The sequence below is a fragment of the Sorex araneus genome, chromosome 3 (genome assembly GCF_027595985.1).
Source record: "Sorex araneus isolate mSorAra2 chromosome 3, mSorAra2.pri, whole genome shotgun sequence".
NCBI classification, from domain to species: Eukaryota; Metazoa; Chordata; class Mammalia; order Eulipotyphla; family Soricidae; genus Sorex; species Sorex araneus.
Window position 1 is genome coordinate 193,916,370 of NC_073304.1, and position 26,074 is coordinate 193,942,443.

At 40.9% G+C, this 26,074-nt stretch overlaps 1 protein-coding gene and 1 non-coding gene across 2 annotated transcripts in view; one reads left to right on the forward strand and one right to left on the reverse strand.

Moving 5' to 3' along the window:
* Nucleotides 1–4,825: 4,825 nt before the first annotated feature.
* SSH2 (slingshot protein phosphatase 2) overlaps nt 4,826–26,074 on the forward strand; it is a 260,024-nt gene continuing 238,775 nt past the window's right edge. The window contains exon 1 of the mRNA XM_004605002.3: nt 4,826–5,163. Within this exon, the coding sequence (XP_004605059.2) occupies nt 5,101–5,163 (63 nt within the window). The 5' untranslated portion in view covers nt 4,826–5,100. The remainder of the gene's footprint in view (nt 5,164–26,074) is intronic.
* Nucleotides 23,101–23,207, reverse strand: LOC129403778 (U6 spliceosomal RNA). Its single transcript, XR_008629439.1, has one exon. It is a non-coding gene; the product is annotated as a U6 spliceosomal RNA (small nuclear RNA).

Sequence of the window (26,074 nt, forward strand, 5' to 3'; positions counted from 1 at the left end):
CCTTATCTCTATTATCCTTGGATGTTAGCCTCCCATTCTGTTATTTTATATTCCACAAATGAGTGCAGTCATTCTATGTCTGTCCCTCTCATTCTGACTCATTTCACTTAAAATGATAGTCTCCATATTGATCCACTTATAGGCACATTTCATGACTTCATCTTTTCTAACAGCTGCATAGTATTCCATTGTGTAGCTGTACCAAAATTTCTTTAACCAGTCATCTGTTCTCGAGCACTCAGATTTTTTTTCCAGATTCTGGCTATTGTAAATAGTGCATGCAGTCATTTTAATCATAAATGTGCCTCTAGAAATAATCTCATATTTTTCATAAATTTTGAGATTTTATTTGGAAGCTTACACAAATTCAATATTTAATATCCTAGTGTTTATTTTTCTCACAATTGTATTATAATTTTTCTTCAAGTTCCATAGTGTTGCCATCAAATTCCCTTTAATTTATCCAAGTGTGCTGTATAAATATCATTTCTCTAGACATCATTATATGAAAGAAGGTTGAGAAGTATTTTAACCTTAAGATTAAGATTCTTTTCCACATTTGTTTTGTTTGGGGGCAGTGCTTAGGGACTGCGTAATGTAGAGGATCAAACACAGGGCTCCTGTCTGCATGGACTCCAGCCCTTTGAGCCATATCTCCCATCTCTCCCTCTATTTTTTTTTAATGGGGGCCTCCACAGTGGTACTTTCAGACTGGGAGGCTACTCTAAGCGACACTCTGTCTGGTCTTATGGAACTGACAATTTGTTGCTCAACTGGCAGTCCTGAGTATGGAACATACTTTGTGATACTCTGGAGGACATAAGGCTATCGTGGTTTTGTGGGGGCTGATATGACTGTGGTGCTGCTAATAGAATTCAGGGTCTCATGTATGCAAAACACGTGCTTTACTCTTTCAACTCTCTTGCCAGTCTCTAGACCAAGCTGCTGCTGCTGCTTCCTTTTTTATTTTTTGCTTTTGTTTTGGGAGCCACCTCCAATGGTGGTCAGGGTTTACTTCTGCACTCAGGGATGACTCTTGGAGGGCTCATGGGATCAATATGAGATGCCGAGGATAGAACCTGGATCAAAAGGCAAAGGAGTAGGATGAACAGCTTAGGTGCATGCAAGGCAAATGCCCTCCCCACTGTACTATCACTCTGCTCCCGCCTTTTTTTTTTAAAGTTAGATATTTTTAATTTATTTTCTTGAGTAGTGATGATAGTAGTTTGGGTTCCACTGGCTCTATGCTCAAGGGTCACTCCTGACAGTGCTCATGGATCTAAATTCAGTGGGAAGAATTAAGCCAGCGTGGTTACATGAAAGAAGTATTTTAAATTGTATAATAAATAACTCTTCCTAATTTAGATCAGGAGTCTTGGAGCCCTCTGATAGATTTCAGTGAGCATGTGAAAAATGTACTACATTTGAATTCGATCTTAGCCAAAAGGCCGAGAAGCGATAGCACAGTGGGTAGGGAGTTTGCCTTGCACATGACCGACCCCGGTTCAATTCTTTGGTCCCTCTCGGAGAGCCCGGCAAGCGACTGAGAGTATCCAGCCCACATGGCAGAGCCTGGCAAGCTACTCAATATGCCAAAACAGTAACAAGTCTCACAATGGAGACTTTACTGGTGCCTGCTAGAGCAAATTGATGAACAACTGAAGACAGTGCTACAATGCTACAATGTGAAAAATGTATCTTTCTAAAAAGGGTTAGAGTATTTTCATTTGGTTCTTAAAGTTGAAGAAGCAAAAATTTCAAAAGTTCTATTATTTCACCCTAAATAAAAGTGATGAAGCTAAAGACCAAATGAACTCCAATGGTGCCAACTAGATCGTAATTGTGGCAGGAAGAATAACTATTATAAATAAAAGTAAGACTTTAGTCTCTTTAGGCTCCCTCTTTGGGAATCTGTTCTCATACAGTGGGAATCTGTTTCAGCACAGTTTCAGTACCCCAAGGGCTTCAGGAAATGCAGCAGCATGGGCTAGGCAGGATTCACACCCAAAGTGCTGAGCCCCAAATAGGGAGTTAGTTTTCCTTTTCATACCCTGAAGAAGCAGGCTTACAAAAGCAGAGGTGAAAGCAAAGTTAGTGTTACCTTTAACTCTATTACTTCAAAGCTAGGAAAAACACCTGTTTCCGCAGGTGGCCTTAGTGAACATGATCTCCTCACTTCAGTGCCCAGCTGCGGTTTCTCAGTCAGGGTGATAAGCTTAGCATTGCTCAGAGATCAGGAATATGAGGAAACTGTGACTAGAACTGGCTGGGTTAGCATAAGTCTCGGCAGCCTACAGCTACACTGGTCTTTATTCCAATTAAGAGAATTCTCAGACCTTCAAGTAAAGGTCCTTCCTCAGATCACCAAAAATTCAAACAGGTGCCACAGTGGAATGAATGGAGGTACAAGTAGCTAAAAATGGGGCAGAGAGCAGATTTCAAATGCTCACATGTGATCCAACTCAGTTCACAAAGTACCTGTTTTGAGATCTGCGATCCATTGAATGGTAAATACCACGAAGGGCATATATGCCCAGATCTCTGTTTCTTAAGCTCTTTGTACATATAGACTTGTCCTTTATCTCTATATGCCAGGAATCAAAGCCAGGTGGGCCACGCGCAAGGTAAGTGCTCTACCCACTGTACTATTGTCCCAGCCATTGAGAGATACTTTGTCTCTGAAATAAGTTTCTAGTATTTGTAATACAAACTTTTCTCAATGAAGAATAAATCAATGAGTATACAACAATAACTGCTTAGTTTCTTTAAAAAGTTACATTCCAGTGAAGATATTTCCCTTACTAATCGATAACTTCCTCAGATAAACTTAATGTGTTACTTATAATCACAGTTTTGACCAGGATTTTATCATAAATTCATATGCTGAATAGAAATGTCCTGTTCTGCAAAGGAAATTTCCTGACCAGTAATCTACTCTGCTGTCAAGAAGTCATGACTTGTGTCTGTTTTTTGTTCTCTTTTTGTTTGATACTAATTTCTGTACATAGGGTTCATTCAACAAAAGCTGAATTTGGAACAAACCATTAAGAATTAAAAATTCTCCTAATTAGACAACAGGGCTTTAAAGTTCATACTGTATTTTCCATACATTATCACATTTGGTCACAGGAATCCTTTAAGAACAAAATAAAGCTCAAAAAGTCATTTGATTGAAGTTTTAAAGAGTTGGAATTAGAACTCAGATCTTCTGATTGCCACTCCAAGATGCATTAAGTCATCTTCCAAAAGAATATTATTTTTAAAAGAATTTGCTATGCTGTTTCAAGATAAAGCTGTTATCCCTGAATCAATAACGAACCAACATGTATCTTTCTAAGACCTATTGATTTGAATATTTTTCTAGAACGATGATTTAATTGAATTTTTTCTAAAATGATCCTTCGGTTTATAAACTTTTCCATTTATTTGAATGCATTCCACTTGGCTATGCATATAGCTTCCTGTTTGACTTCTTAAGCAATGGTTCAAAGTTTTTCTCAACTTTTCTTTTCCTGTTTACTACAGCAGCTCTGGGAAAAACACAAATTATTCAATCTGGGCACCCTATCTTTGTTCAATTTTGTCCGCAGGCACGTTTCACCACCACCAGGGGGCAAAAGCCTTCCAGCAGCCTTCTCGGCCGTCCCTTCCACATGGGGCTGTACACACAGGGACCCTCAGTGTCGGATTCTTGATGGAACCTCCCAGCTAATTATTTCAACCGCAGGGCCCCAGGGAGAGAACAAAGGCTCGGCGCAGAGGGCTCTAGTGGCAATTAACCATACAGGAGCCAGAAAGCTCATGACAGCCCTGTCAGCTTTAAAGAAGGCGCGCCGAGGGGTGGAGAGAAGGTGGGTTTCCGGACTCTGCAGACCCCGCGTGTACGCTTTCCACGGCTTCGCTGTGGCACGTCTGGTGGTACGGGCCACAACGGCCACTGAAATGGAGAGAAAACGTGGGCCGCCCGCTTTCTCTGTGTAAACAGCCTACGGTGTTTTGCTCAGGGCCACGCTTTCCCCGTTTGGTCGGGATGTTTCGACGACGCGCTTGGTTTGCTTTCGGCGGCGGGGTTATCTTTGAGAAAAGAAAAAAGACTTGCTAAAAATATTGCATCGAAAGGCTGGAATCCAGAGCCAACGAGGTCTACACCTGGCAGCTACAGTTGAAGGCGGAGACGGTCTTCACGGCGGGACGCCCCCGCGGGTCCCTTGTCCAGTCCCACTCCGCCCCTCTTCATCTCAAGGATGGGGGGCGGGGGAGGCAAGACCTTGCACTCCAGGGTCTAATCTTCAATGTCTCAAGCCCAGAAAGTCTTAGCCCCAAGCCTACATTTTGGCTGAATTAGAAAAAGCCGCCCATCCCCACCCCCGACCCCGAGAGCCCGACCAAAGGGGGAATCTATTTCCTGGTCGCGCCACGAGGGCTTTGGGCCAGGAAGTCCCGCTCTGGGAAAGCGAATGGAAGCCCGCGGCGCCGGCTCCCACCAGAGACCGCCTGGGCCTCGGCATTTGCACCTCAGTCGCTCGCCGCCGAGGTGGGCGAAGCTCGGCGCCCCACCTCCTAAAATGGTTGTCTCTCAGGAGCGGTGACCCCGAGCAGCCCTCCGTCCCGCGGTCCCTCGTTTCCCCCTCCGTCCCCCGAGCGTCCCGGTCCCCCCGCGAAGGCCACCGGGCGCGAGGCCGCGGGCGGGGAGGAAACCGACGAGGGGGCGGTGGCCGGCGCACACACCCCGCCCGCTTCCGGCAACTCAAGGGTTACGGCGAGGCGGCGGCGCGCGCCGAGAGGAGAGGCGGTTGCTGACAGGTGGCGCCTGCGCACTGGGAGCGCTCATTGTGCCCCGCAGCTGCTGAACCGCCAGCCCGCCCGCCAGCCGCCCGCTCGGCGCTTCAGTCTGCGAGAGTCCGGCGGTGGGTGCGGAGCCTGCGGTCGTTCCCGCGGCTGCCTCCTCCTCCTCCTCCTCCTTCTCCTCCTCCTCTTCCTCCCCGTTCCCCTGTTCCCTACCCCCCACACCCCTTCCCCCCCATCCCGGCTCCGTCACTCTCCCGCCCCCCCACACTCAGGATGAGAATGCCCTGCCCGGAACAACCCAGCAGCTCCTAGATGGCTTTGGTCACGGTCCAGCGGTCGCCTACCCCCAGCACCACCTCCAGCCCCTGCGCCTCGGTGAGTCCTCCCGGCGGCCGCTCTCTCGCTTCTGTCACTGCGGCTCCGCTTCGCCTCAGCGGGTCCCGCCGAGCGCCACTGCGCACGCGCCGCGCCGCTTCCCAGGCCTTGGCACTAGGCTGCCTGGAACCCCCCCACCCGCGGTCGTAAAGACGAGCTCCAGGAACTACGGGAGGTTTCTCGGTGCCCCGATCACTCCGGGCACCCAGCTCTCACAGCCCTCGCCGCGAGCCCTGCTGTGGCATGCCTGCCTACGGCTTGAGCACTTCCTTTCGGGAATGAGTCATTCTGGCTTTTCACCCTCCCCCTTCCTTTGCTCTCGGTTGCTCTGCTGCAGGGAAAGCATCGGGGGCTCCTGCGCTGCCCCTTGCCCACACCCATCTCGTGGACGCGTTCAGTCCCGGCACCCTGCTCACCCATCTTCGGGCTCTTGGCGGGGGGCGGGGGGGGCGGCGACTGGAGGATGGGGGGGGGTGTGTGCCTGCCTCAACGGGCATTTGCGCCTTTCTCGGGCTCCGTTCGGTTCGGGCTACACTGCTCAACGATAGTTACTCCCCGGTTCCTCCCGCCCCCGCCCCAGGATGGCCGTGGTCTCGGCTTCTTGGGCGTCTAACCTCTCCCCAACGACGCCCCAAAGCATCTGGCGCTACCCTGTGATCAGCGCCAATTCACTTCCATCTTATGGTCGTTCATGCTTTTCCACTCATTGCCCGTGATCGATCTTGTTCTTGTGCCGTGTTTATCTGGCTCGTTACTTGCAAATGCCAATGCCAGTGAAGCATGCTTCCAGAAGGAAAATACCCGGGAGCCAGCCTTTTCCTGCTGGGTCCTTCTTTGCCTTCCCTCTTCTCTCCCCCACCCCCACTCCTTTACACTCTATTCTGTTAGGCTTTATTTCTGAAAATATTTGTTTAAAAAATATATGCATATATACAGCCCCAGTGGGGGCGAAATGGGATCTTTAAAATGATCCAGATGTCTTAGAGAAAAATAGACCAAATGAAAAATATGAGCAATTGAAAAAGCCCTCTCAAGCTTCTGACATAATTGTAATTTTTAAAACTGTGTTGTAACTGGATTTAGGGGATCAAGTCTCAAAAAGATATTCAATGAACATTGAAACACCTTCAATTATAGAAGAAAATGGGGTTCTGTTGATTAATCTGTGATAACTGAGGGATGAGCTTTGCTATCTTGAAAATATACTGGCTTTGTGATTTCAACAGATCCCTGAATTTCAAAATTTTGTTATGTATAAGGTGATGGTTTGCGTTCTTCTTCCCCCCCCCTTTTTTTGCATTGTGTAAACAAATTGATGACTATATCCTGATTCTAGAAGTGGTTGTACTTCAGAGGTTAATTTGCTTTGTGTTGTTCCAAAGTTGAACTAGAACCCTTGGGGTAGAAGTTTGGGGAGTGGCTTTTAATTGAGTGTGAGGAGGAATTGTGGGGCAATGCAGTGGGGTGTCTTGCAAAATAGTGAGTGCCCATTGCTGAAAGTATTTAAGTAAACGCTGGAGGAACCTTTTGCCTAGGAGGTGATAGAATTTCTGCAATGGGGGACTTACAGGATTCCTGCAAACTTTTATTTGGGTGTGGGGGGCTGTTCAGAGCAGTGCTCAGGGATCCACTTCATGGGATTCTCCATGGATCTGGCTGTTGACTGCAAGGGCCTGAGGATGCGGTGCTGCTAGGGCCCTGCGGTGCCAGGTTCTGCCAGGACCACACTGGTGGTGCTGGGGCGCCTCCAGGATTGCACCCGGCATGCTGAAAGGGCCGCTTAGTGTTAGAAATAGAACCTCCAGGGCCATACCTATGGATGCTGGGGTGGGGTTGGGGTAGAGTGGGGAGTGGAGCTTCTGTGGAGCGGTGCTTAAATCCTTGAACCCAGCTACCTTCCAGCTACTGTCTAAAAATCTTAAGATTCTGTGATTTGAGACTTTTGCACTTCAACGTATTTAAAATATTCTAAGCGCCTCTACAACAAGTAATAGGGATATAAATTTAATTAAAATTTTAATTTACATGGGATGGGGTTTCCAAACCATGTCCAGAAACCCCAGGGCCCTACCTGGAAACTCTTGCCCAGCCAAAACTGTGGTTCTGTGCAATAGCTTGAGGATACAGTGCTGCTCTGGCACTGCAGTACAGGGAATTGGTGGGCCACCCCAGGGGTGTTCAGGGAACTCTGTGGTGCCAGGGATCCAATCCAGGTAAGCTGTATGTATCTTAAATCTTAAACTGTCTGGTCTCTTAATGTATCATTGTTATACGTAGTACTCTATGCTAGCTTTGGGAAAGTCATTAATAAAATATTAGACCACTATAATTCACTCTAACTGGTAAACTCTTTGAGGAGAATGTTACCAGGCCTGATTTTGACTGAGAAAACACCCAGAAGGTTAAGTAGAGTCATGCAGATAAACCAAAAACCAGTGCTGTAGTAACATTTGGGTCTGGAGGCATTGTTGAAAACATTTTATGCCAGAGATTCCTACACTTATTTGACCTGCCACCCCCCTTTCAGAAAAGAGTTCTTTTGCACTCCTCCCCCCAATTCTTTAATCTACTTTTTTTGAGGGGGGTCACACCCTGTGATGCACAGGGGTTACTCCTGGCTCATGCACCCAGGAATTACTCCTAGCAGTGCTTGGGGGACCCTATGGGATGCTGGGAACCGAACCCAGGTCGGTCTCGTGCAAGGCAAATACCCTACCCGCTGTGCTATGGCTCCAGCCCGTAATCTGTTTTCTTTAAGTTAACAGGCAAACTTTAAGTGAGCTGTGACTTCCCCTCCCACAGTTGCACCAGAGGCCACAACTGGCCCCTTGAATAATTCCAGTGGGAAGAGGCATTATCACCCACATTAGGGATCACTGGCTTATGCTACAATATTTGCGTGTCAGATTATCACATTGATAGTAAGACTATCACTTGATATGACTTAATTACTTAAACTTGGTTGTTTTAGAATTGTGAGATATGTTAGTCATTTTTGGCATAGGTTGTTATGTATATGGTAAGTTTAGTTTACCTAAGCTAAAGGATAGCTCTCTTTCTCCTTTCTTTCTTTCTTTCTTTCTTTCTTTCTTTCTTTCTTTCTTTCTTTCTTTCTTTCTTTCTTTCTTTCTTTCTTTCTTTCTTTCTTTCTTTTTCTTTCTTCCTTTTCTTCCTTCCTTTCTTTCTTTCTCTTTCTCTCTCTCCCTTTCTCTCTCTCCCTCTTTCTCTCTCTCCCTTTCTCTCTCTCCCTCTTTCTTTCTTTCCTTCTTTCTTTCTCTTTCTTTCTTTCTTTCTTTCTTTCTTTCTTTCTTTCTTTCTTTCTTTCTTTCTTTCTTTCTTTCTTTCTTTCCCTCTTTCTTTCTTTCTTTCCCTCTTTCTTTCTTTCTTTCTTTCTTTCTTTCTTTCTTTCTTTCTTTCTTTCTTTCTTTCTTTCTTTCTTTCTTTCTTTCTTTCTTTCTTTCTTTCTTTCTTTCTTTCTTTCTTTCTTTCTTTCTTTCTATCACACCCAGCAATTCTCAGGGTTTTCTCCTGACTCTGCACTCAAGAATTACTCCTGGCAGTGCTCAGGGGACCATATGGGATGCTGGGGGTTGAACCTGAGTCGGCCTCATGCAAGTCAAATGCCCCCTGCTGTACTATCACCCCTCTATTTCTATGTTATATAGTAACCTTGTAACCTTGTTGTTTCATATGTGTGGCCTGGGTAACAAGGAATCCTGGAATTGGTGTGTGCCTGTGTATGTGCATGAGAGAAAGAGAGGGTTTTGACTAATGAGCCAGTTACCTTTCTGTTTATTTTTATTTATTTTGGGGATTTGGGGCCATACTCAGTGGTGCTCAGGGTGGTGCGCAGGGTGGAGTCCTGGCTCTCTGTTCAGAGGTTACTTCTGGAGGTGCTTAGGGAACCATATGCAGTGACCAAGGATTTAAACCCAGCTTAGTCCCAGGTAAGGCTAGCACCTTACCACCTATACTATCTCTTCAGCCCACCCTTTCCTTTTAAATTATTTTTCCATTTCATTTCATCCAGAGACATGTTCCAGTATGTGGCAGCTGTCTGAACTGCATATATTTGGTGTTTACATCTCTTGTTGCAAGGTTGAGTTGAATTGAGAAGAATAGAGAACTATGACAGGAGAGATTTTGTTGGAAATTTTAAGAGTTTTAAAATTAAGTGTTTTAAGCACTTGATCATTCTTTTCCCAATAGGGAGCAAAATATTTAATTACTGTCAACTCTTTAGTATTCTTTTATTAGAGGTTAAAAAAATCTATTGTTTATCTACTGAGTGTGAATGATTGTTATAGATAAGACATTGACCTTGTCTATCAGGATCTTTAAATCTTGGGAGGGAAGGGAAGAGACTAGGGGAACAGACATGAGGTGGGAGGGCAGAAAAAGAGAATGAGGTAAATAATGCTGAATGTAAGTTAACAATCAGTTTGTAATGACCATAAGTATTGTCTGGATTTAGATGAAGATGAATTCATGACATGCAATGGTAATTATAATATCTAATGCTTTTGAGGTCTTAAACTATGCCAATTCTCATGCTAAGAATTTGATGTGAATTAATTCATCAACTCCTCATATTATGCTCAAGGAAAATTGCTATTATCACAGTTTTATAGGTAAAAAACTGAAACAGCTATTAAGGAATGTACCCACTGTTACTCATCTGTTGAAACTGAATTCGTATCCAAGTGTGTCTAACTGTAGACGGCCTCCTTTTCCTTTTGATAATCCAAGAGAATATACATACTAGGTAATTTACAAAGCAAGGCCTTGAATAATGGGTTGACTTTTTATGAACTAAGAAGCTGGGAAGTACAAAGTATTCCAGGCAGAAAGAAGATGTATACATCAAGACCTTGAAGGGAAAAAAAACATAAGGCATATCTGAAGGACTGAAGTAGAACATTCTGAGGCAGAATACTAAGAGAAGTGAGGATGTAGCTAGGGTTGCATAGGACTACTGAGTTTTGGAGTTTGAACTTGATGAATGGGTAGTTCTCAGATTTTTTTTTTTTTTTTTTTTTTTTTTTTTTGCTTTTTGGGTCACACCCGGCGATGCACAGGGGTTACTCCTGGCTCTATGCTCAGGAATTAACTCCCAGCAGTGCTCGGGGGGGATCATATGGGATGCTGGGAATCGAATCCGGGTTGGCTGAGTGCAAGGCAAACGCCCTACCCGCTATGCTATCTCTCCAGCCCCTCAGATTTTTTTAATCTGTTAAAATTAGTGATGTTTTAAGAAAATAGATGTAGGGGCTGGAGAGATAGTACAGTGAGTAAGACTTGATCCCCAGCATGTCCCGTCGAGCACCACCAAGGACTAATTCCTGAGTGCAGAGCCAAGAGTAAGCCCTGAATATCACTGGGTGTAGGCCAAAAAAAACAAAAAGAAAAAAGAAAATCGATGTAGCTAAAGGCCAAGAGGGACTTGAGAAGAAAGACCGCAAGTAGAGCTAACTTGAGACATTTTGTAGTAGCCAGGTGTGAAATAACAAAGTTCTGAATTGCGTAGATTAAGAAGTGGTAATGGAGAGAAAAGGACAGTGCAAGAGATTGTGAAAAGATAAAATGGATTTAGGATCTGATTCAATATAGGGGAGGAGGAATGAGAGATGACATCTTTTGGAAAGCTTTACCTTTTCTAGGTAATAGGTGCTACCTAAAAAATAGGGGACACTTTAAGAATTATGTATGAACTTCTGGTATGAACTTCCTAATGAACACCTATTTGATCCATGTTTATATAAACACAGTGAATTACCATAACTATCCTGTTGGAGTTTTTTGTTTATTTGTTGTTTTTGTGCCATACCAAACGATGCTCAAAGGTTACTCCTGGTTCTGCACTCAGAAATTACTCCTGGTGTGCTTGGGGGACATATTAATTGCTAGGGATTGAATCCAGGATGGCCACGTGCAAGGCAAGCATCCAACCTGATGTACTATCTTTCCGGCACCCTGGCTTATATTTTTGTGCAGTGTTTTATACTTTTCAGAATGTTTCTGTGCTCATGAACTTGTTTAATTGTAGAGTACCTTATAAGTTATGCATGATTGATTACCAAAGTTTTAAAATATGCAGAAAGTTACAAGTCTGATTGGTGTAAGAACCTACAATAGAAATAAATTCATTGACTCTCCCAGTCTGCATCTTTCATTGGTGTGATACCAGTTATCATATAGCTTTCTGAGCCCGAGAACTTGACTGCTTTATAGTAGAGAAACTGACTGGAGATAGAATCAGGAACTCACACTCTCCTTGGAGTTCATTAATATTGCAGCCTTGGCTACCTAGAACAGAATCATCTGTGCAGATCAGTTTTTGATAATACCCTTATTCTTCTATTACCATCAACAAAATAGAAATGGAAACTGGAAGGCACTGCTAAATGCTCTCTCATAGTACTAGAAATGATAGCTGTGGTTTTACAGCAAGGGGGAAAGAAGAAAACCTATAAATAGCTGGCATAAGAAAAAAATCTAGCAGTTAGAGACTGCATAATGAAAGGACAAATGCCCTTCTAACACCCAGTAGTCACACAGAGCTACAATTATATGGTCATAATGATGACCTTGAATCATAAGAAGACTTAATCTTGTTTTGTCTTGATTTAAGTAGTCGTGATTCAATGAGGTATATTTTTAGATGGATGTCCATCCAAGTTTCACCAGAGTTGTGATGTTTAAGTGCACATTTTAATTGGGATATTTATTTACATATATCTTATTTCTTGATGTGCTAGATTAATAAGATATTGAATAATATGCAGTCACTTTTATATACAAATATCATCACAGCTCTTTTTCTTGGCAGAGAAAATAAAACCATAGCAAAGCTCAAAATAGTCTCCATATCAAAGCAGCAGATTTGGAGGAGGCTTATTCTTTCCTTGCTCTTCCTTTCCTTCCTTCCTCCCTCAATCCCTTCTTCATTTATTGCTTCCTTCTTTCCTTCCTTACTTCTTACCTCCCCTCCCTCCCTCCCTTGTTTGTTTTGTTTTGTTTGGGGGCCATACCCAGACTGTTCAGGCCTAACTCCTGGATCTGTGCTCAGAGATCACTGCTGGCACTGCTGGCAGGGACTCTCTGGGATACCTGCAATTGAAACCTGCTCAGCCATGCACAAGGCAAGTACCTTACCTGCTGTACTTACTCTTTTTCCCTTTTATTGAAATTCATATTTTCTTACTATTTTTCTTCTTTCCCTCACTTCTTGTTTCCCTGAAATTTATTTATTTTATTAAAATTGAGGTGGTATTGTAAACCAATAGAATTGAAGTCATTATTTTATAGTGCTAGGTATCTCCACCAGTATTTCAAGTTCCCTCCAAAATTATCTTTGTCCTTCCCCACCACCCCACTTTCTTGAATGGTAGAAAGAATACATAATAATTGAAAGAAAATAAAAGACCTGTGCCATGTAAGTGTGTATGTATCTTACAGTTGAAATATTGCTATCTTTATAATGTTGCATACTTACAAAATTTGATGTATGTTATGGATGGTATTATCACTTAAATGGTTGCATTGAATAGTTATGATTAATTAAATCATTTCATTTTTGGTGGACATCTGATTTTTTAGCTTTTATTTCCTTTTCTCAGCTTTTATTTCTTTACTTTTAATTAAGGGTTTATTTCTTTATTTTTAATTTAAGCACCTGGAGGTGCTCAGGTGCTACTCCTTACTATATGCTTGAGGTGAGAAATTGTCTCTCTTGGAGGTAATGGGGAACCTTGTGGTACTTGGTATTGAACCTGGGCCTTTGGCAATCATTTTTGCTATTGTAAATTGTAATGCAATAAAAATCAGCTGGGCAAAAGTATTTCATTACATTTTGTAACATTTAAGATTTCAAGAAATGCAGTACTGATCACAGAAATATACTTTTAAGACTTTTCTCATCTACTGATGCTCTTTAGAAAGGTTGTTCTAATTAAAATCTATTCCAGCCATTATAGTAAAAATGGTTTCTACTGACCTTATCAACACTGGATATTCTCATTTCATTTGTGATCACTAATTTTTGATAGCTCGTGTAGTCAAGCATATCCTTAGCGTGTGCAGAATGTGGCCTTGTGCAGATTGTAAATACACATCACTGGGTATAGTTCCTATAAAATAATAATAATAAAAAAACTAACAGAGAAACAGAGAGGTAGGTCAATGTACTGAGCACATGTTTTGCATGCTGAAGATCTGCGTTCCGTTTAGTCTTCAGCACTGTATCTTCTCTCAAGCATTGACAGGACGGCCACACTTCCCTGCAGAACTAGGGATGTCCCCTTAACATGACCAGGAGTAACTCAGAAACAAAGGTAGTGCCTAACTGATTTGATTTTTATTTTATTATTAACTTGAATATTTTTCAGATATATATTGGGCATTTCTATTAACTTTTTTAAAAGACAATTTTTTAAAATTATAGTCTACAAACCCCTAACATTTTATTTATTTGTTTACTGTTCTTTTGGGCCACATCCAAGTTTCCTCAGGGGCTGCTCCGGGTGCTGTGCTTGGGGGTCACTTCTAGCCCTACTCAAATGACCACATGGTACTGAAGATCAAACCTACCTCCTGCATGCAAAGCATGTGCTCGGCCCGTTGAACTATCTCCCTAGCCCCCTAAGATTTGTTTCAATAAATGCACAATTCAGTGATTTTAGTCAACGGAATTGTGGAATGCTGTATTTCTATTAAATCACTTCACTCTTTTGATATATTATTATTAACCTTTTATTATATTTATTAAACCTTTTGCCTTTTTTTTTCTTTTGGTTTTGGGGCCACACCCAGAGTTGCTCAGGGATCACTCCTGGCTCTACACTAAGGAATTATTCCTGGTGGTGCTGAGAGATCTTATGGTATGCTGGGGATTGAATGTGTGTTGACCATGTGCAAGGCAAGTGTGCTGCTTGCTATACTATGTCTCTGACCCCATAAAACCTTTTGCATTTGAATTATTTGTATTATCCTTAGAATAAATTTATACTCCAGAGTTTTATTAGAATGTTTTTCTTCTTTTTGCAGGGAGGGGACTCAGGGGCCCTGGAACTACTTCTAGTGGTACTCGCCATTTGTATTGGCCTTGACAGTTCAGTGCTCTGACCCATGGTGCTGAGGACCATGTTAGTGGTACTGAGGGGGTAGCAGGGCATGTGTTACTGGAGATCCAGTGCACATAAAGAATGTACCCCAGTCCCTTAAGCTATCACCCCAGCATTTTGCTAGAAAGACTATGAGCCAGCTTTGCATACCTCTTTGACCTTGTCTCTTCTCACTGCTTCCCACTGCTCAGTCCAACTGATACGCCATGTTCCCTTCGTTTTTTGCAAATGGCTGTTCTCTTTACTTGGAACACTTATCCTTCCTTACTTTGCCTGATTAATTTCTACTCATCCTTTAGGTCTCAACTTAAGTGTCCCTTCTAGGAAGCCCCCTTGACTCTTCTCCCAGATGATGGTAGGTTCCCTAAGTGCACCATAGCATTCTGTACTTCACAAATCGGTGATGGCTCTTGTCACTTTACTGCACTTGACTGCTTACCACTTCAGCTCATCTTTGAGCCAGGGAATGGGTCTGCTTTCATATTTTTGTAAGGCCAGGGTAAAAAATACCAAATACATACATCAAAGGATAGATTGGCGGGAAAGATTTGATTCAATCTTTGTTGACACACTTTGTATAAAAATGTCTACTGCACTATACCCTCATGAGCCCTAAGTATCATTATCCATTTATCATCATAAAAGGTATTGTTTTTTGAATACTCAGACACTGTGCTAAATATCTTACATGCATTGTATTATTTAATTTTTCCTGTGGTGTAGGTATTATTTTCTCGGTTTTACAAAACAAAGTTCAGTCAGAGAACTAAAGTAAATTGCCTGATATGGGTCTGGTGTCTGATCCCAGATTCCTTTCTTTGATTACTAGTAGTATTTTTTTTTTTTCTTTTTGGGTCACACCCGGCAATGCACAGGGGTCATTCCTGGCTCATGCACTCAGGAATTACCCCTGGCGGTGCTCAGGGGACCATATGGGATGCTGGGATTCGAACTCGGGTCGGCCGCGTGCAAGGCAAACGCCCTACCCGCTGTGCTATCACTCCAGCCCCGATTACTAGTAGTATTTTATTGCTACTTCAATTCACATTTTTTTAATCAGAGGTTACACACATTTTCAAATATTTTTTACTATATATTTTATATTCCTTTTTTGGTAAGTAGTTTATATTTTATCATAGCTTTCTCCATGGATAGTTATTTTTTCTGTATTGATTTGTAAATATACTTTATACTAAGACTAATCTTTATGTTATATTGCACATTTTGCTCTAGTTTTTAATTTACTTTTTCATTTTGATATAGACATTTAAAAATAATAATGCTATTCATCAAAAGCCTTTTTGCATTTTTAAAAATTATTCTAGTTCAATTTTCCATCACTAGAAAATATCTATCCACATTTGTTTGATAATTTATTTAATTTCAGTTATCTGAAAATGATTTTATCACATGGTATAAGGTAAATATTAATTTTGTTCCAAATAGTTAACAATTTATCTCAGTTAATTTTATGAAATAATCACTTCTTATTTTCTTTTTTTGTGGGGAGGGGAGTGGGAAACACTTCCCAAGCCACACTCAGGGGGCCTGGGAGCCACTCCAAGCAATGGCCTGGGGATTGTCATGTAATGCCAGGGATGGAACACAGGACCTGGTGCATTCCAGGCATGTAGTACAGGCCTTTGAGCTATCTCCCTGACCCTAACTCCTTTTTTCTAATGACATATTGTTATATGTCTGGAAAATACTGAATTGGAATATGCATAGATTCCCAAACTTACTTAGCTTCCCTTACTCCTTTGAGAAAAAAGACACTCAGTGCCCATTGGAAATCTACCTTCTTCAAGTGAACTAGACAGATAGCACCCCTCCACTCATCCTCCCCCTCACCACCACCATAAGACTATATAATGTCTCTGTGGTTCATTCCAGTACCCCCAAGGGGGCTGAATTGAAGTACTGAGATGTGTTCCACTGAATTACTAGTGCTAATCCCACAGTTTTAGTCCCTCTGCACTTTAGGTAAATGGACAGTAAACTTAAATTAACATAACTAATTAAATTTGACTCAAATGCCTAGAAAGTCCAGAGTAAAACCAATCTTTTGGTACTTAAAAGGTTAAGTACCAGAGGTACTTAAGGTTTCTTGTCTTCCCCATTTGGCTTTAAGTGAGACAGAAAGAGCAGATTCTATAATATTCTTGGTCTACAATAGGCACTGGGCAGAATCTGAGGTAATGTAGCACCCTTAAAATTATTCCTGCTTCCAGCGGTAGTGTACTAGTGTTTTCCCATAAAAATGCTTGGTGTCATGTTCACTATATAGTGCCTGACACATTGTAGACAATCACATGTCCAATGTTTATCAGTTATATTTTTTATTTAAAAAGCCATAGCTGTAATAAGGGAACTATTCCAAATTAAAAAAAAATAGTTACTGATAGAGCTCTTCAACCCAATATGAAATATGCAGAGGCCAGTATACATGGAAGAGAACTGAGAGATCTTGCCAATCTTCAGATAAGTAACTCTGGCTATTTTGTGTGGGTAAATCCCATTTATTCTCTTATTTTAGTTCTCAGCACAGGTTCTTTTCAGATGCTATTACAAACTGCTCTTCATTTTTTTGTTCAGCTGAGTAGTACAGCTGTCTTCAGGGCGTCCATTGTTTCTCATTTATTTTTTATTTCCCAATTTTTCTTAAGAAAGTAGTGAAAAGGCTCTATAGTTCTTAGATTTCTCCCCTGCACCCCCAGATTTCTAGAAAGATCAGATATTAATTATTAAATGGGAGAAGATGCTTTAGCAGCCAATCTTTGGCCTCAAGGAAGCTTAGTTACATGAGGGGAAGAATTGGTTAAGTTAGGAAGTTACTTAAGCCTTAAGAAAGTTTGAGTATGAGGTGGCCAAAAAATAGATTAGGAAGAAATGTTCTTAAGGCACCAAAAGTGACACACTATGTGCTGGGAACCACAGGCAGTGGTTTGCTGATGAAGTGCAGAAAATGGGCTACAGGAGTAAAGATAATTTCTTTTGAATTTTAATACCTATATCATAGTTTTTATCTGTAATATGGTATGCATTTTTCTCCTGGTTTTTCTTTAAAATGAATTTGTTAAAAGTTGTGATTACAAGCAAAAGACCTTAAAGCATAATTGTTCTCATATGTACTATGTTTCAAATGTTTGGTGTACTTGAGATACCAGATTCAGAGCTTAACAGGAATGACAACAGTCATTTGAAGGAACAGTATTATCGTCTCTATTTTACAGTGAAGAGACGGATTTTTATAGTATTTACTAATGTTTTTGGTTTGGGGGCCACACCTATCTGTGTCCAGGGCTTATTTCTGGCTCTGTACACAGGGATCACTCCTGGTGAGCTTGCTGTACATGTAGGGTGCCAGGGATTCAATGTGGATCAGCTATATGCAAGCCAAATGCCTTACCTGGTGTATTATCTCACTGGCTCCTGAAGACATTGCTTTTTTTTTATAAAGTTATTCACAATAATTTATTGCATTCAATATTCCAACACTAGTCCCACCACCATTACATCTTCCCACTACCATTATTTTGAATTTTCCCACCTGCCATAATTTATTTTGTACTGCTCGTTATGAATAATCCACTAAAAATGATCCAAAAAGTTTCCTTAGAGGAAAGTGTGTGAAGATTGTTGTATCTCACCCTGGAGCCATTAAGCCCCTGATAAGAGATTACTAACATGTTACAGATTGAGCCTTGTGTGCTAACACATACACACACACATATTTAATTGAAATTGGTTGCCTTCTACTTTACACCACATCAAATGTGGTGTGCTACTCTTGGTACATCAGTGGTGTAGAGTACAAGTTGTTGCTCCAGGAATTTTAAATTTTAAAATAGGGTGATATAGCTGGAGTTAACTTGTTAACTGGATGGTGACTTTGGGGTATGGAGGCATCTCTGCAGGTTGTTGCTCTCTTCCAAGATTTATTTGTGAGTCTCTGGATCATGGCCATTAATGAGCTTATATGGCACTGGAGGCAGTTCGTGGATAAGACACTGATTTTTTTCTTTTTTTTAATTTTTTTGGGGTCACACCTGGCGATACTTAGGGGTTACTCCTGGCTTTGCACTCAGGAATCACTCCTGACAGTGCTCAGGGGACCATATGGGATGCTGGGAATCGAACCCAGGTCGGCCACGTGCAAGGCAAACACCCTACCCGCTGTGCTATCACTCCAGCCCCAAGACACTGATTTTTTGAAAGGTGTTTAGACTCTCTCAGTTATTAAGAATGGCAGTAGTGGGATTTAAACTTTGTGTTTGCCACACTCAGAGACCAACTAGTAGTCTAAATTATTTATATTCTGGTTGTGAATTTCTATGCCTAGATTCAGTTTTATTTCTTCCATTTTATTTTATTTTATTTTTGCTTTTTGGGTCACACCCGGTGATGCACAGGTGTTACTCCTGGCTCTGCACTCAGGGATTTCTCCTGGCGGTATTCAGGGGACCCTATGGGATGCTGGAAATCAAACCTGTGTCGCCTGCGTGCAAGGCAAATGCCCTATTGGCTGCTTTTGCACTAGCCCCTATTTCTTCCATTCTTAAAAGCCCATTTTGCTTTATTACTGCCCTGCTTTTGTTGAAATCACTACAATTTAAGTTATTTTGCTGCTTGAAAAACTCTTGACAACAAAGTGAATTTTTTTTTTTGTTCTGGTTTTAGCCACACTTAGCGCTGCTGAGGGTTTATACCTAGGTGGCTTTGTGCTCCACGATCACTCCTGGTAATCTGGGAAGACCATATGGGATGCTAGGGATCAAACCTGGGTGGCTGCATGCAAGGCAAGTGTCCTCCCACCATAGCTTCAGCCCCTGTTGAGTGCTTTCTTAAGCACGTGCGATGACATGAGACATAAGGCATTACTTTATCAGGGCATTTTTAAGTGTTGGTGGGAAAAGGCAGCTTTATACCAAGCATCATTGCCATCCCGTTGCTCATCGATTTGTTCGAGCGGGCACCAGTATCTCTCATTGAGAGACTTACTGCTACTGTTTTTGGCATATCCAATACACACGGGTAGCTTGCCAGGCTCTGCCTCACAGGCTTGATACTCTCGGTAGCTTGCCGGGCTCTCCGAGAGGGGCGGAGGAATCAAACTCGGGAATCGAACTCGGGTCGGCCTCGTTCACGAGGCGAATGCCCAACCGCTGTGCTATCGCTCCAGCCCTTTATACCAAGCATGTATAATAAAAAGCTAAATATAGTAAGTGCAGTGGAGGAAAGGCACAAACAAAGGAAATATCAAGGAGATTAATTGGAATCTTTGTATCTTAGAAAGTAAAATAATAATTCTTGGAGATTATTCCCTTTAAATTCATTCATTATTAAAAGCCAGTTCTGTTGTTCCCCAGTGTCATGATTATTGTGAAATATTGCCTAAAGTATGATACTAGACCTCAGAGCATCTATCTTTGCTTATTTGTATTAACCTAACCTTCATGTATTCTTTGTTTTCTATTTCCATACCTTCTGCCACTTAAAGAAAAATTACCTCTTTATTTTTAACTGGTTCAGATGTACAGGCAAATAAAATTAATTCTATGTCTTGAAATTTAAAGGGTACCATTACTTTATAACATATTCATTGTTGATTCTTCCATTGTTGAGCTAGAGACTTCTATAGAAAGAGCAATAGTTTGATAGAGACTCTTTTCAGAATTGGATTAGCATATTCCAGGGAATAATTAAAATAGAATTTGAGAGATAGTATTTGGGTAAAATACTTGCCTTGCATGTAGGTCACCCCAGTTTGATCCCTGGCACCGCATATGATTCCCTGAGCACTGATAGGAGTGACTTAGGAGCAAAAAATCAGGGATAGCTCTAGAGCACTGCTTGTTGTGACCCAAACCACTCCCTCTCCAAAAGAGAATGAAAATAAATTACATGTGTTAAATAACCTTTTCTTTCTTTCTTTCTTTCTTTCTTTCTTTCTTTCTTTCTTTCTTTCTTTCTTTCTTTCTTTCTTTCTTTCTTTCTTTCTTTCTTTCTTTCTTTCTTTCTTCTTTGCTTTTTGGGTCCTACCCAGCAATGCACAGGGGTTACTCCTGGTTCGTGCACTCAGGAGTAACTCCTGGCAGTGCTTGGAGGACCATATGGGATGCTGGGAATCGAACCCAGGTCAGCCATGTGCAAGGCAAACGCCCTACTCGCTGTGCTATCGCTCCAGCCCCAATAACACATCTTAATCTATTAAGGACGTTTACCAATTCTTTGAGACTTGAGAAAGTGACTGGTTTAGAATAAAAATATTATTTCCCCATGATTCTAATATAGATCTTAAGAAGGTGGGAAGACCCTAAATATATTTCTTTTTCCTTTGGTTTTAAAAATACCTTAGTAACATGATGCAGTCTGGGATAATAATTGAGTTTTAGGAGTGGAAAGTGGAAATCTGAATGCTTATTTTATTACTAGACTTAAAGTTATCAAATTTCTCTATTTTGGATTGTCCATTTGTAAAAGGGACAATAATAATATTTTTTTTAACAGAAATAAACATTTAATGAGAGAATGGCTTAACACCATGCCTGATACCAAATAAGCATGCACTTACATAGTATTAGTCATTTTTATAATGATGGTAATTTAGAGTTACTCTTTGGTTATTAAGCAATTTTTTCATTATTACATAATTTGGTAGGGAAGCAACTTGCTTTATGAGAATATAATTCAAATGAATGTGAGGTTATTTAATCTACCTATTTTCTCTCTTTTTAATTTTTACTGAATATTAACTTTCTGGTTTTTTTTGGGGGGAGGCCACACCTGGCAGCACTACTGGCTCTTTGCTAAGGGATCCCTCCTTGTGGGACTTGGGGACCATAAATGGTGCCAGAGATTGAACCTGGGCAGGCATATGCAAGGCAAGCACTCTGCCTGCTGTACTATCTCTCTGGCCCTAGCTCATTAAAAAAAAATTAGAGAATCTCTGCTGTAATTATAATGATCTACATGGTAAAACATTGATTTTTATAATAACCCTAGAGTACCTTTCTCTTTTTGTTAAGTGATTATCAATTTACTAGACCATGTTTAGTGGCATACATATGAATCTTACTAAATATTTTATGGTAAGGTAGGACAAATCATTCCAAGTGCCACTTTAGTTTGCATCGTCAAACCATAGTCTGTTGCTGCCGTTAGTCGTCTAGGCTATAAATCATGTGGCAAAATAGAACAGAAATTGATAGATATTTTTTAGTATGGAGAATCTGGAGGACACTGAATGTATTCATGAGTTTAAATATATCTTTGTACAGGAAAACAATAGGTGAGAATGATCTGTCTAATTCAGCTATACAAGCAGTTGGCAGTTGAAATTGAATGCAGCTTTTAGAAGATGCATTTCCAAAGCAAATGAATGAACTCACATGTGATATAACAAGAGGTCTTTGGTTCAGGCTTGGCTGCATTTTGATTACAATTTTCACTATTGAACCCTGTCAGAACATAGGGACAACCTATTTCTTTGTAGAGAGCATACTGAACAGAAAAAACTTTATTAAAGTTTCTGTGACTACAGTTTTTTTATTAGTTTTCTTGGTTTGTCTTATGTAAGATGCAAGTTTTCTTTTTTATGTTATTGTTGCTGTTGTTGGGTTTTGTTTGCTCATTTGTTTAATTTGGGGTTTTGGGTCATACCCCAAAGTGCTTAGGGCTTACTCCCAGCTCTCTATCCAGGAGCTATTCATTTCAGTGCTCAGGGGACTATATGGGATACAAGAAATAGAACCCAGGTCTGCCACATGCAAGGCAAACACCCTACCTACTGTACTGTCTCTCTAACCCTAGCGAGTTTTAAACGCTGAACATTTTTATCTTGATTCTGTGGTTTTAAATTAGACTTCAAATGAAATTATGCTGACCATAAAGGAAGTCTGGTTAGGCAAGGTGGGAATGAAAAGTTCAGGAGTACTGCCCTTTCCCAGTTTCCTATTAAATATTATGTGATGGAGAAGCTAGGACATTAAATACAGAACTTTGAGGAGAAAAATATTCTTGGGTATTTCTGTTTGTGTACCTTTTATGGTTGGACTTTAATCTGCAAGATTAAAAAAAGCTAACAGAATTTTAGGGCCAGAGAGATAGTACAGTGGGTAGGGTGTTTCCCTTGCACATGCCAGACCCTGCTTCAAGCCCTAAAATGACATGCAGTCCCCTAATCTCCTCAGGGAATGATCCTTGAGCACAGAGCCATGAGTAAGCCCTAAGCATTGCTAGATGTGGTGACAAAACAAAACCAGAACAACAAAATAGAAAACCCACAACATTTTATTAAGACCATGAGAAGTCTTTTGTATTCTTGAAATGGTCTTATAGAAAGCTATTAATTATAGTGCAAAACAGAAAACTTTAAAGGCACAATAATTGTTTGAACCTTTATATTACTCTTACTCATAACACCAGTCATCTGAAAGTTAGAAAGATGCTGCTCGCCAAATTAGACTTTGCTTTGTTTCTCAGCCTTCCTGGTCAGTCGAATGCAACAGATGTACTTTACCCACTCCACTAACTCTGCACACACCCCAAACTGGTTGGGTCCCAGGCTTATACTTTAGTTTTCTTTATTGAATTGCATTGTTTGTAAACCCTTATTATATCCTTATGGTGCAGAAAATGGTTTTAAAAATTAAGCTCCTGTTATAGTCTTTTTTCTTTTATTTATTTATTTATTTATTTTTAATTGAATTACCATGTGGAAAGTTACAAAGCTTTCAGGCTTAAGTCTCAGTTACATAATGCTCGAACACCCATCCCTTCACCAGTGCATAAATTCCACCACCAAGAACCACGGAAAAATATGGAACACTTCACGAATTTGCGTGTCATCCTTGTGCAGGGGCCATGCTAATCTTCTCTGTATTGTTCCAATTTTAGTATATGTGCTGCCGAAGCGAGCACTGTTGTTATAGTCTTTTTGAAAAAACAAGTTGGTTCATTTTGATGTGGTCCCATTTATTTCTGCTTTTTTTTTTTTTTTTGCCAAGGGGTCAAATCATTGAAGACTCTTGAGGTCATGATCCTGGGGAGTTGCCAATGTTTTCAAACCTATTTTTTTTTAATCATGGTCTTTAACCTATTTGAATTCACATTTTGTGAATGGTGTAAGGAAGGAGTCTAATTTCTTTCTTTTTTGGGGGGGTGGTGGTTTTGGCATGTGTCTGTCCAGTTTCCCCAGCATCATTTGTTGAAGAGATTCTCCTTGCTCTACTTCATGCTCCTAGTCTCTTTTGTCATAAATTAATTGCATGTATATCTGAGGGCTCTAATGCTGGACTTTGAATTCTGCTCCATTGATTTGGGAATCTTTGTTCCAGCACTATGCAGTTTTAATTACTATTGGTTTGTATAGTAAATATTAAAGTCTGAGAGTGCTGGAGAGGTAATAGTGGGTACAGCCTTGCTTGTGGCTGACCTAAATTCTATCCCCAGCATCCCATATGGTTCCCTGAGCACTGCCAGGAATAATTCCTGATGTGGAATTACCACTGAGCGTTGAAGGGGGTGGCCCCCAACTCTTATCTCCTTCCCCCCAAAAAGAGATTAAAGCCCGGGAATGGAGTGCTTCCCATCTTTTGTCTTAGAATTGCTTTGTCTATTCTGAGTGTTTTATGGTTCCATACAAATTTTAGCAGTATTTGTTCTGTGTCCTTGAAAAATGCCCTGGGAATTTTGATGGAAATTGCATTGCATTTGTAAATTACTTTGGGTAAAAAGGCCATATTAATAATGTTTGATTTGTCTAATCCTTTAACATGGTATATAGTTCCATTTCCCTGTATCTTATTTCTTTCAGAAGTTATTTATAATTTCCACTTACCAGGTTTTTTTCATCCTTTTTGTTAAATTATCAGGTATTTGAGAATTTTTTACACAGTTATAAATAATATAGATAAAAATATTTTTCATTTTATTTTATTGGACATACTGCAGCAATAACACCGCAGGTAGGGCGTTTGCCTTGCATGTGGCTTACCTGGGTTCGATTCCTCTGTCCCTCTTGGAGAGCCCAGCAAGCTACCAAGAGTATCCCTCCTGCACAGCAGAGCCTGGCAAGCTACCCATGGCGTATTCGATATGCCAAAAGCAGTAACAACAAGTCTCACGATGGAGACGTTACTGGTACCCACTCGAGCAAATCGATGAACAATGGGACTAAACTGCTTCAGTGCTATTTTATTAAAGCACTGTGATTTACAGAGTCATTCATAGTTGAGTTTTTTGACATACAAGGTTTCAGCACCAATCCTGCCACAGGTGTTAGCTTCCCTCCACCAGTGTTTTCAGATTCTCTCCCACTCTCTTACCAACCCCCAGCCTGCCACCTTGACAGGCACATTCTTAAGTTTGGTTGTTGACGTTTGGACCTTATGTTTTCAGTGTTGGTTGACTGTATGATTTGAATACTTAGCTATACCACTCTTTTTACACCACTGATGTATCAGAATCCCCTTGACCCCATGGCCTCTGTTGCTTCTCATCTATTTCTTCTTCCTTTCTCAATTTCTTTCTTTCTATCCCCTTCTCCTCCTTGTATTCTAGGGCCAAGGGTCATCTAGACATCTCCCCTTTAAAACATTGCATTCCCTCGTCCAGTCATTCTAAGTACCACATATAAGTGATATGATCCTGTGTTTATCCTTCTTCTGCTTACCTCATTTAAAATATCTTCCGGTTCCATCCATGTTGCAGTAAATTCATGATTTTATTGTTTCTTACAGCTTTATATTATTCCATTGTGTGTATATGTATACATATATGAACTCACACATATATGTGTGCCACATCTTCATGATTCATCTATCAATCTAGGTTGATTCCGTATCTTAGCTATTGTACTAAGTGCTTCAACGAATAATGGTGTGTATATGACCTTTTGAATGAATGTTTTTTTGTCCTAGGAGTAGATTACTGGGTCATGGCAGCTCAATTCTTAGTTTACTGAGAAATTTCCATGTGTTTTCTATAAATGTTGAACCAGACGAAAGTCCTGGTCCAGATGAGTTTACTGGTGAGTTTTATCAAACCTTCAGAGAAAACTTAACTGCTACTGATCCTTAAGTTCTTCCAAAATATTGAAGCAACAGGGATCCTTCCTAACATCTTCTGTAAATGTAACATTATACTCATACCTGAGGCAGATGAGACACTTCTAAAAAAGGAAATTCAAACAAATCTTTTTGATAAACATTGATGCAAAATCCTCAACAAAATTTTAGCAGACTGAATCCAGCAGCAACATTTTAGCAAACTGAATCAGAAAAACCATGCACTATGATCAAGTGGATTCTGCAAATTCATTAACATAATATACCACATTGGGCTGGAGCGATAGCACAGTGGGTAGGGTGTTTGCGTTGCATATGGTCGACCTGGGTTCGATTCCTCCACCCCTCTGGCAAGCTACCGAGAGTATCTCGCTTGCACAGCAGAGCCTGGCAAGCTACCCCTGGCGTATTTGTTATGCCAAAAACAGTAAGAAGTCTCACAATGGGGACGTTACTGGTGCCCGCTCGAGAAAATCAATGAGCAATGGGATAACAGTGATACAGTGATACCACATCAGTAAAAGGAAGGCTAAAACTCATATATGATCACATCAATTGATGGAGAACAAGCTTTTGAGAGGATCCAACATCCATTCATGATAAAAATCCTCAACAAAGTAAGGATGGAAGGAACCTTCCTAAGGATAGTAACACGGATGGAAGGAACCTTCCTGAGGATAATAAAAACTATCTATTTAATTACCCCTAGTGGTGAAAAAC